The sequence below is a fragment of the Rattus norvegicus genome, chromosome 16, assembly GCF_036323735.1.
Source record: "Rattus norvegicus strain BN/NHsdMcwi chromosome 16, GRCr8, whole genome shotgun sequence".
NCBI lineage: Eukaryota > Metazoa > Chordata > Mammalia > Rodentia > Muridae > Rattus > Rattus norvegicus.
The window spans coordinates 82,201,716-82,216,520 of NC_086034.1; the positions used below are offsets into that span (position 1 = coordinate 82,201,716).

The 14,805-nt window shown below is 44.9% G+C and overlaps 1 protein-coding gene across 5 annotated transcripts in view; it reads left to right on the forward strand.

The window, feature by feature from the left end:
• The first annotated feature begins 1,820 nt into the window (after nt 1-1,820).
• Nucleotides 1,821-14,805, forward strand: part of Erich1 (glutamate-rich 1) — a 67,826-nt gene continuing 54,841 nt past the window's right edge. For 3 of the 5 annotated variants that reach the window (XM_006253395.4, XM_039094598.2, XM_039094597.2), the window contains exon 1: nt 1,821-1,977. In XM_006253395.4, coding sequence (XP_006253457.2) covers nt 1,956-1,977 — 22 coding nt within the window. In that variant the 5' untranslated portion in view covers nt 1,821-1,955. Of the gene's footprint in view, nt 1,978-4,456; nt 4,871-14,805 lie in introns of those variants that run through there. The other 2 variants (NM_001127680.1, XM_039094599.2) reach the window with 2 other exon arrangements.

A 14,805-nucleotide genomic window follows, 5' to 3' on the forward strand; every position in this document is an offset into this window, starting at 1 on the left:
GAAGTTCTTGGGGAGTCGTAGAAGCTGATGTGGTGGTCCACATCAGTATCTTCTGTTTTCTTTAACTGGCATGCTTTGGGTCTAGTATTCCAAAGGTGGCAAAGACCTGCCCGACTGTAGATCAAGGAATCTCTTCTTCGACTGGCGGCAGGACAGTTGTCACTGGTCATCCTCTCCAGTCTTAGTCTTTCTCTTGGGCCAGAGCTGGGGCCTCCTCATCTCTCAGCTTTCCAAAGGTCAGAGGTCTTCATGGCTCAACTATTGTGGTCACACTGGTTCCTTCCATGATCACAGCACAACTTAACAAGGGCTTCCTGAAGAACCCCCACAATCAGCCTGAAACCCCAACATTGTAGCTTCCGAGCCCATTCTAGACGTCCACTTTCCTACCACAGACCAATCTGAGGAGTCAGGAAATCTTTGCTTTGCCTGCAAACACATCCACACGCTGACTACATCCTCCCACAACCCTCTATGTCACAACTCAGAGGCTAAGGAACACCGTTTTCCTTGTGGCAGTTGGCTGACAATGAACTCGCACTTCATCCGATGCAACCTCCTCTCGGCGGAGAGGCTGAAGCCACTTCCTTAACACCTAGATGAGTCATTTCGATTTGAGGCTCAACGCATTAATTTTGCACATCTCTGTGGAAAGTTTGAAGCTGCTTCTCCCATGATCTTTACCAGCAAAGTAGAAGAAAGCAACAGAGACCTGTTATTAAATACTGATTTATTGATTTAGTTTAAGATTTACTCAAAGCACCACCTGCAATGCCTGTTTGCCAAGCGTGTCGTCAATGGCTACCTGGAACCCAATGACCTGGAGAAATAGTAGAAACATTGGGTCATGTTACCCTCAACAACCTGCTGACTGACACTTCGGCATCTGTAAAATTTCGCTTGCTTGCCCACCCCACCTTGTGGTTTTAGAGTAAAAGATACAAACACAAACTGGACCTCCAACCCAGGCCTTTTAGGAGCTACCATGGCTCGCGTCCATCTTTTATATCCCTGCGTTTCCACACTCACTGATGTCGGAGTGGAGTGTTTCAGAGAGTCCTGCAAGAGCAGCAGCCATGCCTTCTCTCCTCCCAGATCCAAACCTGCGTTAGCTCTCCAAACAGAAGCAGGCAAACTCTTTACTTTTCTGTTTTGGGCATTCCCTTCACAACTTCAGGTCTTCCTCTTTCATGTTCTCAAAGATTAAACCAAAGACGTTATTTCCTCTTCAAAGAGTCCATCTCTTTGGGCTATGGTCCTTACAGTCTTCGTGGTCATGCTCCTCTGACCTCTCATGAACGTTATCTCCAGCTTGCAGACTGCGTATAAACTTGGTAGTCATGCTTCTGACGACGCAGTTCGAGGGCGAAGAGTCATTATCAACAGGGAACAAGGGTTTCAGCGATGTAACATCTCTAAGCTAAAAGCAAAGTGGAAGACGACACAAAGAGAAGATCCGTAGACGCGAAGCAGAGGGAAGCACCTCCGGCGTGCGGGCGCCGCGGTCCAACCAGCAGACCTGGTGAGGGGCGCGCGGAACCAACAGCAGGCATCTGGGAGACCTTGTCTTGCCTCAAGCTTCCAAGTCTTCCTTCTCTCTTCAGCAATCTTTCTCCACCAAGTTCCGCAAGGGTGCAGAGCCCGTACTGTCCCCAGCTGTATCTTGGCCCATGTCCATCACGGGGGCAAATGGCAAAGCGAAAGAGCAGAGCTTAGGCGGTCACCAGCCTTCCGCGCAGGCTCCAGAGCCAGGCTCCTAGAGGCAGAGTTTAAGCCACGCCCGGGCCTCATACGAGCCAATCCACCCCCAGGTATGGATGATTGACATCCGGCGGCGGGGAATTCGGGTCCGGATTAGGCACTCCGAATGTTGTGGGCGGGCCTACACGAGAGGAATCCGGAAGCGCCGCGCGACTGGCGGCGGCTGGGGCCGGAGATCCCGGCCGGGATCCAGTATGTCTTCTCTTCGGAAGCAGGGTAGGCAGGAAGCGCGAAACGCGAACGGAGACTGGATCTGAGATAGCCAAGGGTGGCGGACGTGGTAGGCTGATCACCCTGAGCACTGGGGGATCGTGGGGCTACAGGGGCCTTTAGTGTCTAGGGCAGGATGGGGCATGATGGGCCCTGAGGTACCCAGGGTCTGAAGGGATATGGAGTTTGTGGGGCTCAAGCGGCGTGAAGGTTTTGGAGACTCCGTCTCCTGGTGGCTTCCCCCTCCTGCTGGCTGGGCCGGGCGGTGTCACACCTTTGGGGGCCTCTGTTGTCTCTGGACCACACTAGTGGAGCAGAGGCCTCCTGAGCCTCTGTGTTCTCATCGGACTCTCGGATCTTCTTTGCCTAGTAATAGCGCTGGAGTGGAGCTGGCGCGTGGGAATGGGGATTGTGGTGATGGCAGAGGACCCAAGACCTAGTGTCTGGAGGGCTGCTTTCCAGGCCAGCCCTCATCTCTGGGTAGCGCCCCAAGGTCCTGGAAATGCAGTTTGTGTGATGCGAGTAGAGACTGTGAGGCTTTTCTGTGTTTAAAACATGCTTCTCTCTTGTGAAGGGAGACTGGGGGGACGGCTAGTGGCAACTGCATATGGTTAATATGTATCTGCTTAAAAAGCAGGAAACTAATTTCTCGTCAATGAAGAGAACCCTAAACAAATTAGTATAGTCCTTTGTTCTTTACTAGCGACCTTCCACTTCAGCCTCAGTGACTTCTTAGTTTCACCACACTGCTTGGAGAAAAAAATAAGATGACCTCAGGGATTAGAAAGGACATATCCCTTTCAAAGATGTTATGTTCCAAAATGGGCATAAGCGTTCTTTACTGAGTAGCAAAACCTTGTTCGAGTCCTCCCCAGGAAGAGGATACAAACCCTTCTAGGTTAATAAATGTTCTGCTGTCTCCTGGTTTGATTTCATTTGTCTTCTTGTATTTGAACACTAAACTACTCTCTGAAAACGGTCTCTTTTTCTATCGGAGAGAATATATGACAACATTTTCAGGCAAAATGTCAATAGTTTAAGGATGTTGTGTTTGGAGGGATGAGGATAGATTAATACTTGTTGAGAGTACAAAATATAAGTACTCTTCCAAAGGACCCTGGTGGGTTCCCAGCTCCCACATGGTGGCTCCCCAACCTGCTGTGACCCCAGGTCCAGGGGATCTGAATCTGTCCTCCACAGACACCAGACGCCCACGGGGTGCCCAGACACACATACAGGCAAAGCACCCATGTATGCAGTATGTGTGTGTTTAAATATACACAAATGTATATGTATATATCCACATAAGCGGAATGTTAACTTTTCTTCTTTTCTGAACACGACCTCCTGGAGAGCCCTGTGGTAGAAAACAAGCTCTGAGAAAAGAAGCATTCGAGCCCTGAGTGGGAATAAAAATGCTAAGTGCTTGCAGTTTGTCGAAGCAAAAGCGAGAAAGCAAAGCCGATGTGCCTCAGTCCTGTCCTCCCACTTTGCACTGAGTACAGTTTAGGAAGATGCCTGGCAGATGGACAGGTTATCACAGATGTCACTTAGAGCTCAGATCCAGCTGTTCCCCGAGGACATTGAATCTCGGTGGTGGAGAGAGGTGACAGGATATTTTTACTGTTAAAGACTGGGTCTTGTTTGGTGGCCCAGGTTAGTCTTGAACTCACAGTTATCCTTCTGTCTCAATCTCCCAAGTGCTGAGGTGGTGAGGGAAGATGCTGGACGTTTCTACGTGCTTTATATAGAATATATGCAGAAATAGAATATATGCAGAGCTCTGAGTCGATGCTTGTTCAGCTAGTGTTTGTGGAGCACCCAGTGCTGTGTAAGCTGCCTCGGGTATTTGGTATTAGTCCCCTCCCTTGTACAGAGACATTGATGTAATCCAAGCGTGGGCCCTAGTGTGGAGAATGGTCCAAGGGTACTAGACTGTTCCTTCTCTGAGCACTTGTATAGACAAGAAAGCTTGTAAAGCATAAGTAAGTGAAGAAGTTACTATACGTTCTTTGTGGTTTGGTTGGTTTTTCTTCTGAAAAGTAGAATGCTTCTGCAATAGGCCTGCTGATGCATCAGTCTCTTGTGACAACTTCTAGAAAACTCTGGAAAATTAATTGGAAGAATGTTTTGCCTCTAGAACAATTCTATTTGAGGTTTAAAATTAGATATTTTCTATTTTATGCTGGGGGAAAAAATGTCTGAACAGTTCTGCAGAATGTTGACTGGGTCTCTGAGAGTCACTTAAAAGACTAGTTCTCCTTGATTGAAGGGACTCACCTGCAGTTGATGTCTCAAGTACGGAAGTGAAAACTGGAACCCAGTGGGTTCTAGGCAGAGCAGAGTGGGGCTTGTAAACCCAAAACATAAACCTAGAAGTAGGCATTTAAGCCTGAGAAGGCCAGCTAGGGTGTGGTGTGGTGGTTATATGGGGATGGAGGGAGGAGGGAGAGAATGGGAGAAATGGGAAGAAAGGTTTCAAGGAAAGACTTAGCTTGATAATGAACAAGATACTAAAAACTGAGACCTAGATCAGACTCTCAGGCCAGATGCAGTATCTGGATTGGGCAGAGTTTAATACTGGTATGGCTGGAGACTGCAGAAGGAGCCGTGAAGAAAGGACTTGAATGGTCTGGTAACCCACATGATGCCATGCAGAGTGAGACAGTAGGTTTCTTTGTTTACCTGCAGAGAAAGCAGCAGATGTGTAGGGAGAAGACTGCATGTTTGAAGAACAAGAGAAATACCAAGGGCCTGGAAAATCTTATAAATAGTATAAAGCCCTGCCCTACAGCCCCAGCCCAGAAAGTGTGAGTCCACAAGACAGGGCTGTGAGAAAATGCAGCAGGAGCATTTTCTCTTTGATGGCCTTCCCGTCTGTCTAGCCACAGAGCCACAGGTAAAAATAAGCCATCCTCAAGCTTCCCAATGCTGTGACCCTTTAGTACAGTTCCTCAGGTGGTGGTGACCCCCAACCATAATGTTATTTTGTTGCTACTTCATAGCTGAATGTTGCTACTGCTGTAAATCATAATGTATCTTTTCATAGACTTTGGCAACCCCTTTCCCACTCCAAACCCCATAGGCTGAGAACCACTGGTCTAGAACATCTTTTCCAGTCACCGCATCTTTATGTGGAACTCAAAATATGTCTAATGAAAAACAATGAACTGTAAAAGTAGAATTGTTGGTACTAAAATAATCTATCTCATGGCTCCACTTTCTAAATGCTGCTCACAGATTTGCCTCCTGGGTGGCAGTTGGCTATTTCTTAGCTCAGTCTGTCTGAGTGAGAAGGCAGTGCTGTAAGCTGAACAGTTGACCAAGGTCCCATCATGGCTTGTAACAGAACCAGCCTGCTCTCCTGGCCCATCATGGTCCATAACAGAACCAGCCTGCTCTCCTGGCCCATCCTGGGCTGTAACAGAACTAGCCCACTCTCCTGGCCCATCCTGGGCTGTAACAGAACTAGCCCACTCTCCTGGCCCATCCTAGGCTGTAACAGAACTAGCCCACTCTCCTGGCCCATCCTGGGCTGTAACAGAACTAGCCCACTCTCCTTGCCCATCATGGTCTGTAACAGAACCAGCCCGCCCTCCTGGAAATACTTTTTGCTCCCTCTTTTGCTACAATGTATTTTGACCAATCTCAACAAAAGCTCTTGCAGCCTTGCCTGGGATTTATCTCGTGTATGGGTAGATAATTGTGTGGCAAATGCTATTTAAAACCCTTTAAGAGAAAAGGTTTTGAACAAAGTGTACCCAGAACACTTTTTAAAAAGTTTTAAGTACTAAAGTTTGGGCAAATGGATTTTTGTATTTGTTTGTTCCTGAGACAAGGTTTGTTTGTGTAGTCCGGGCTGGCCCTGAACATGATTAGAATCTTAAAATCCCAATCTCCCTGTCTCAGCCTTGGATTACCAAATTGCAAGCATGTGCCACAATGCCGGGCTCTCCGGTATATTTCTGCTACTTGGAGATAGATTCTAATCCAGGTCTATTTGAATCTTATTCGGAGCACTGTGCTTCTTTTAATTAATATTTCACGAAGTATGCCAGCTCCTATTTAAATCTAAGCTCATCATTTTTCCACCTATAATTCTATCATTTATTGAATTAACATAATATACTGAACTTGTGAAGTGACAGTGTAACCAGCTTATTCATTTTTTTCTAGATTATAGACAAAGGTTAAATACTTCACCTTTTTATAGGAAGAAAATGGGGGGAGTACCTTTCATCATTTTCAGGAACTCTGCGTAAGCTGGCATACATGTAGGCAGTTTGTTTAAACCAGTTTTTACTGAAAAGAAAGAACTCAGATTATCAGTTTTCAATAAACTACAGCAATCCTGATAAAATTAAAGTGCCCAATAAAGTGTGTGTGTGTGTGTGTGTGTGTGTGTGTGTGTGTGTGTGTGTGTGTGTGTTTACTAAAGTAGAGGAACTTTTCGTAGTTTAAGTTGGTAAGGTAATTTGATTTGTTTTTATGGTATCATTTTAGTAGTGATATTTTGGGAGCTTTATCTTCAGTACACCAGAGCGAGGTGGGAAGGGGACACTGTCAAATTAGTTCAAGTTCCTATGTCATTCTGGTGCTTAAAGGCCTGATAACTCTTGTTTTCCAGTAACAAATCTTTATGAAGCGAAAGGGTCTGTCATAAGCCCGTTTGTTCTTGAGGCTCCTCTGAAAACGAAGACCTAGGAGTTCTATTGTAAAGGTTGTTTGTTGGTATTTGCTCTCAATCTCTTTTGCTTCCGTGTACTTTCTGTGAGCATATGGCTCTGTCAGCGTTAACAGCTTTTCATGAACATTCCATTTTGAAATACTCTTTCTGAATTAATCTCACTCCCCATATCTCTAAATCAGCAGCTGCTGTGTAACAAACCTTTTCCTGGGGAGACGTAACACCCATGTACTCACCCCAGATAAGGAACCCATGACAGACCAAAGTGTGGATACCACCGAAGTCCAACTTGGTGAACCAATGAGCTTTACTAACGTTACTTACAGGTGTGTGAGTGAGGGGTCACTTACAAGAGCAGAAGCGACTCCTAGACAGCTGCATCGCCAGAGCCACCCCAGCATGGGTGACAACTCGAAAAGTTGGGAGCCCAAAGCACACTGCAGAACCTGCAGGCAGTTCACCAGACTGGAGAGTATCCTTCATAGGTGCCTCAGTTTCTCCAAACCTCTTCCCCATAGCTCTGCTGGTTTCTGCATCTTCCGAGCAGCTGGTCTGGTCTCAGTCTTCTCAGCAGCTTGCTTCTCCTTACTGTGGCAGAGAGAAGCCTAGTGAATCTAGTCAGTTTCAGGGACTTCCTGACATATTGATTTATTTACCTTCCCATTTACAGAGCCTCCCTGCCAGAGGAAACAGTTACACGACAACAACACACACTTTTTTCTTCTGGAAATTACAGTTCCCAAAGAGGCATTAGTTTGTTGATACTATAATATTTTTGAAAATTTTTATTAGTCAATTACAAATTAGCATCATATCCAGTGTCTTCCACACTTCTCCTTTCTAGCTGTGCAGTATATGTTCAGTAAAGTGAAATTTATGTATTTATTCTAAATTTCAATAAGGCATATTATACAGAGAGATAACAAACACTTTTGTGATCAAAATAAAACTTTAAAACTATATTAAAATATTCATTGAATTGATAGGATAACATTTGGTGGTCTTGAAGATTGCAGAATCCCTTTCTCTGATACAGTTTTAATTTTCTTTATTGTAGAAAAGAACATTATAAAAAGGGAAATGTATATTTCTGTTTGGCTTGTTTATTTTTACATAAGAGCTTTTCAGTTAGAAGCACACCTCACACATTCTTATGATCGGTGAAATCCTGCCACTAGAAGCGACATGCATGGAAGTGGAGTGCTTATCATGCTAAGCAAAATAGGCCAAGCACAGAAACAGAAGCTTATGTTTTCACTCACTTGTGGCACCTGAAAACTTAATAGCATAGGAGAGTAAAATAGTGGTGATTTGAGGCCAGGAGTAAAAGAAGAGAAGAGGCTGGGAGGTGGCTAGGTTAGACACTAAGTATCAAAATGCACTTGGCAGAAAGAATAGGTTGTTTTTAGCATGTTACTTTAATTTAAATTAGGTATATGTGTATGTCTGCGTGTGGGTGTGAGCATGTGAGCACAGGGCAGGTGGAAACCATGTCCCTGGAGCTAGAGTTTTAGGCAGGTCTGAACTTTGATCCTTTGCAAGAGCAATGCATGCACACCCACACCCACCCCACCCCCGCCAGACAGAGTTTCTCTGTATAACAGCCCTGCCTGTACTGGAACTCACTGTGTAGTACTGGACTCTGTAGACCAGGCTGCCATCCAACTCACAGAGCTCCTCCTGCTTCTGCCTCCTGAGCACTGGGATTAAAGGCATGCACCACCAGCACCTGGCCTTACTCTTACCCACGGAGCCACTCCAGCCCCAGGGAGAATAGATTCTTATGACACAGCAGGAAAGCTGTGGTTTACTTTGCATGAGGAATTTTACAATGCCCTACCACCGCCTTGATAAAAAACAAGAGGAGAGGCATACTCAAAGGTCCTGAGCACAAAGAAAAAACATGAAGATATTTACTTTGATTTGACTACTATTTATATGCATTGAGGTGTTACACTGCTCCCCGTAAACATATAGCCATTATGTGTAATGTATAAAGAATAAGTAAAATAGAAAAGGAAGCTCCACACTCCTGTCCTCTTTACTGTTAGTAAGGAAGTAGGCGGGGCTGTGAAGCATCACAGAGGAATGTGGTACTTATTGACTAGTCCTTCTTGGAGGATCCCGCTAGATCAGTGGTTCTCGACTTTTGACCCTCATGTTATGGTGGCCCCTATCTGTAAAATGGTCTCCGTTGCTACCTCATAACTATAACTTTGCCACTTATGAATTGTAAATATCTGGTTTCTGGTAGTCTTAAGTGACCCCTGTGAAAGGGTCATTTGGCCCCCAAAGGGGTCGCAACCCACAGTTGTGGGAGAACCACCGTGTTAGACTCTTGCTCTGCGTACTAACAGGGACAGAACATTTCGTTGAATGCTGCCATTAACACCTTTGTTAAAAATGAGGGATATGTTTGTTTATTACAGCCAACCATAAGATTTTTGAATCAAGAACCACATTGAGCAGAATTAGGGTTCCATAAGTCTGTCACCAGCAATTCAATTTCCCGTTCCTCAATCGGCAACACAAGTCCTTACCAGTTACCCTAAGTGTCTAATTTCCAGAGAACTCAACACTCTAGCAAGCTTCATCTCATTTGGTTTCTGCCTTTACATTGACGTAGAAGTATGGAGAGCCTTTCGTTCTTTCTGGAAATTATATCACAGTAACTCAATTCCCCCGTGGGAAGGAGACTTAATTTCTGTGTTTGGTATTGCGACATATTAATTTGAACTGGGATGTTTTCCTTCACTTGGCTTTCTCCTGTATCCATCATTTCCTGACTCTGATTGCCTGGTCAGCTCAGTAATTGTGTTTGCTTTCCTGCAGGCTGCTTTTTAAAATTGGTATTAAGCACCCATTCCCCTGTCTTTCATTTTCCCGTGATTGCTTTTTGACAGACACTATAGAGTTTCAAGCTAAAACTTGCCCCCACCGCTAGAAAGGAAGGCTGTTGGTAAGGGGTGAGAAAGACAAGGCTCCCTCTGGGTCCTGGCGGAGGCTTAGGAGTCTGTCATGAACACCACACGATTCTTATTTTGTTCACTGAGAACTCAGAGCTTTTGAGCCCCCTGGAACCTCTCAAGGATCAGGGAGACCATCTAGTTTTGTGGGAGTATTTTAATTTTTTTTAAAAGCACATTAGAATTTAAACAAAAAAAAAAAAGAGATTCTTAACCATTAACTTGATTTTCAGGCCCATACTTATAGTATGTAAATCTACATGTCATGCACATAATATCCCTCCCCCCCCCCCAAAAAAAAGTGCCAGGTAACAAAGGAACATTTTAGCACATTAAAAAAATTCTTTTTTCCCCTTTGAGACAGTCTCATAATGACAGGCTGGCCTTGAGGTCACTTTGTAGCCAAGAACAACCTTGAATTTCTGATCCTTTCTCCTCCGTTTCCTAAGTGCTAGGGCTATAGGTTATGTACTGTGATGCCTGGTTTCATGTGGTGCTGAAAACTGAATCCAGGTGGTTCTGGGCACTAGGCTACCACCCTGTCAGCTGAGCTACACCTGCAGTCTAACCCCTGTATCCACTGTGGACTGACATACTAAGGCTCAGTTGGTTTTTTGTTTTTTGTTTTTTTTTTTTTTTGGTTTTGTTTTGTTTTGTGTTGTTTTGTTTTAAACGTATCCATTTATGTCTGTTTTCAATATTAATCAAAAAGTAAGTTGGCACATTAGAAAGCTTGCATTATTTGCTGGAGAAGTTTCAGGAAGCGGTCAAGCAGTTTATAAGCTATATTGTAAGCTGGATGGATGTTCAGTGTTAGCATTGAGTACTAAAGTGTCTTCGCAAAGCTCTGATCTGAACTAGCCAAGTATTTCTAGGTTAGTGGACTGAGCAGTGTTAATGACAGGAAAGCCGTGCGTTTTGTCTCTCGTTTGTAGACCCTGTGCGCCACCCCGATGCGGCGCAGCTCCTCCACTCCCCTTAGAAGTAAGAAGGGATCGAAGGGGTCGTATTTACTGTTGTTCTTAAGCATTGCAGGGAGCAAGGAGACAAACAAGGGCAGGGCGTGGACTGTTTGAATTCAGGGACAGGATTTTGGATAGCGGCTCCTATATCCACCTGCAGTCTCGACTGCAAGGACGGAAGGGAAGCCCTGTTAGTCGGTAAAAGTAATTAGTGATATTTTGATTTTGCTCTACAAGCGTTGCTCTTTTATAAGTGACTGGAGAGACAGCTCAGTGGTTAAGAGCACTGACTGCTCTTCCAGAGGTCCCGAGTTCAGGTCCCAGCGGCCACATGGTGGCTCACAACCACCTGTGATGAGATCTGATGCCCTCTCCTGGTGTGTCTGAGGACTGCTACAGTGTACTTATATATAATAAATAAATAAACAAACCCTTTTTTAAAAAAATTAAGATCGCATTATTCTCAAGAAATACTTTATGGTTTTTACTGTGGCAGTTGAAACCATTTAGACATTTGTTGGCAATGTTATTTTAGATGTCAGGATATTAGGATTAAATCGGACTAATATTTATTAAGCTTAATGCTAAAGACAAAAGCTCCAGTCAGTAATGAGATACCCATGTTGACTTCTCTTTGAGGCCATCTACATTCGCGCTCACTGGATCACTCACTGATTTGCTTTATAAATAATGCATGGGGATGGTGTGTGAGCCGCCTTTCTCATCGCTGTAACAATATTAGTAAGAGAAACAACCTAAGGGAGGAAGAGTTTGTTTTAGCTCATGTAACCATCCATAATGGTCTCTCTGTGCCCACCCTTACTCTGAATAAGGACCCAGATTTAAGCTTTGGCCCGATAGCCAGGCAGATCCTGTTATTCTAGCCCAACAAAACTGCCCTGGCCTACATCCTGCCACGTGGCCCAGTTACCTGTCCATCTCAGTCTGGTCCTGGCACCTGCTTCTTCATCTGGGTCCAGCTGGTGACCCTCTCGCCTCTGGTTCCTACCTGAGAACCCTCTCTTTTGGCCCGGAAGTCTGGCCTTAACTCTCCAGCCCTGCTATTGGCTGGTCAGCTCTTTACTTGACCAATCAGAAGGCGATGGAGAACAATGTTTACAAAATACTTAGGCAGGATATGCTTCATAATTATGACAATACCAAAGTCCGCCAGTACCAAACTCAGCAACTGAATGATGCAAAGTCAGTCTTTACACCACCGGGCTCCCGATGCTCCCCCTGAGCTCACAGTCTGGCAAGGAAGGCGCGGCAGTGATAACCGGCTAGCTGCAGCAGCAAGAGCGTGGGATAGCTGGGAAGGACACAGCTGTACTTCGGAGCTTAGCGACGTGGCTGTTGTTGCCTAGTTCCCTTTCTCTTTTTTCCTTTAGTCTGGGATCCCAGCCCATAGGATGCTACCGTCCACATCCGGGGTGCCCTCCCTCCTCAGTTATAACTCTCAGAAAAGCCTTTCACAGAGAAACCCAACGCCAGTCTCCTCAGTACTCCTAAATCCTAAGCTGACAATGACGATCAATAAACACAAGTTCACCCTTTGTCAATTTAATTCCCAAATACATCAACTTTAACTGATGGCATTGCCCTCCTGGCTCCCATAGGCTTATGGCCATTTTATAACATATGCATTCATTCCAACTGCAGAAGTCCTCATGTTCTCCTCCCCCCCCCCCATATACGAGTGTTTTGCCTGCTTGTATGTATGGATACCATATGCATGTGTGATGCTCGCAGAGGCCAGAAGAAGGCATCAGATCTCCTGGAACTGAAGTTAAAAGGTGGTTATGAGCCATCGTGCAGACGCTGTGACTCAAACCTGGGTCTTCTCCAAGTCCCCATATTCTTAACAGTATCAATGGTTGTTCAAAAAGTACAAACGCTCTTCTGACTCAAGGCAATTTCAAGAAAAAACTGTAGCACATTTCCAGTACAGTGGCATAGAGCAAGCGTCGCTGTTCTAATACGAATGAACAAGAGAATGACTGGACCAAAGCAAGATGCAAACCCAAGACAACAGACACCTAATACTTGCACTCTGTGTGCGTCATCGGAGACTCTCAGAGGCATCGTCTGATCTCCAACAGCCTTGGGCATCCCTGTCCCTCCATTTCTGCCACCTGTAGCATATGAGACCTCTCTTTTGGGCCAGTTCTAGAATATATCTACAGATTTCCTTGCCAGACTTCCTTTGATCCCGGCATTTCTGAGATCCTGGAGTCACCCCACTACATGTTAGACTTTAGTTTTGCAGCTGTAATTAGTGACCGCTGAGGGTTTTCCTCGTAGTAAAGTCAACTCAGCCACACATTGCTTGTCCTCAGCTGCTTTCTGGAATCTTGGTACAAGCCTCCATAGCCCCGTAGGTCTTGTATTCTGTGTGCTTCCAAAACTAGCACCTCGTGGAAAATCCCACCAAATTCTCCTGCGGTTGTGAGATGTGATCTGGTCTCCTGCAATAGCTGTGATGACATCTGTGAGTGAACCTGGGGCTGCCCTGGGCAGATTTGATTGTTTTTGTTCTGTTTTTACAGTTTATCCTCCAACCACATTCTCTTTTCAGGCTCTTTGAAATCAGTTTCACTTTTACAAATTGGATCCTTCGATGGGTGAGGTCTTTCCTTCAGGACCCACACCTTGTTTTCTCAACGCAGAGCTTCTGGGTCTCTGTTTAGTCTGTGTTCTTCTCACCTGCCTTATTCGCAACTATAAGCGTACCCATGCCCTTTCCCTCACCAAACTGCACGTTATTTTTTTGTGTATTTCTGTTCCCTCACTCCAGGTGTGTCTAAGAGTGGTGAGCAGTAACCAATCATAACATGGGTGCAACACTGTATTGAGATTTCCCCTATTAACTGACTTAATCCATTCACTTTGAATTTAGCCTCACTCAAACTAAAAGGACATAGGCAGAAAGCACCTAGATTCTCCACCAGAATGGAATCCAGCCTCCTTTACCAAGAGAGCCTTTGTCCTCCCCATCCCCAAAAAAGCCTCATGAACTGGACTCTCACTGTCTGTATTGTTCTTAGGGTTCTGTTTTCTTGAACTAACACTGAGATCGCCCTTTAAGCTCCACTTACAGCACTTTAGGACTTTGCTAGCCCAGAGCTCCAAACTCTTCCACACCCTTCCCACAAACCTGTCTGAAAGCCTTAGGAACCACACGATCAGCCTTGTTGTGACAGCAGTCTCTATCTGATACCAATTGTCTGCAGTAGTTACATTTCTGTAACAAAGTGTCTGCTAAAAGCAACTTTAAAAAGGAAGGGTTTGCTGGAGAGATGACTCAGCGGTTAAGAGCACTGATTGCTCTTCCGGAGGTACCGAGTTCAATTCCCAGCAACCACATGGTGGCTCACGACCATCCGTAATGGGATCTGATGCCCTCTTCTGGTGTGGCTGAAGATAGCTAACAGTGTACTCATAAAAAGGAAGGGTTTGTTTTGACGTATAGTCTGAGAGTACAGGTGAGAGTCACAGCTGCAGATGAGACAGCTGGTCTAACTCCATCTGGGACCCAAGAGGAGTAGTGAAGTTCCGTTTTTTGTTAGGTTTTTGGTTTTGTTTTTGTTTTTGTTTTTGTTTTTATGTGTGACCTATCCCATTGATAGATGTTACCCTGACATAGAGGTACCTCAGTTAAGCCTTCATGGAACTGCTCTCATGGACAAACCCAGACATGTGTCCCTAGGTGATTCTAAATTCAGTCACGTTGAAAATAAGGGTTACCTATTTCAGATAGTAGGACGCAGTCATCAAAATAGTTACTATCAACATCTTGCCTTAACTCCTGTATTGAGCATTCCCGTTACGATAATGATGTTTGCAGCAGGATGGTGGTGGCACGCATTTTCTGAGTGCCTGCCACCTCTTGCAGAGAAGTGGTTAGAAGCCAAAGATAAGCAGCTTTTGATGACAAAATCCTAACCTAACATGGAACTCACAGTATTTTCTTGGGCTTACGAAACACTTTAATATATTTGGGATGATGAAAGGTTCCTCCTTGGGTTTTTTTTTTTTTCTTTTAATCTTGTCTTGTTTTGTCTGAACACTGTTGACTTTCAGTTTACAAAGGAAGATCGCCCCTTGGCCCTGCTTGGTTGATGTGTATTGAGAATCTGTGTCTACTCTTGCACACTTGAAGTCTTATGACACTTTCCCATTCATCTCTTCTACATAAAAATTTGAGGTAGAAACTTTC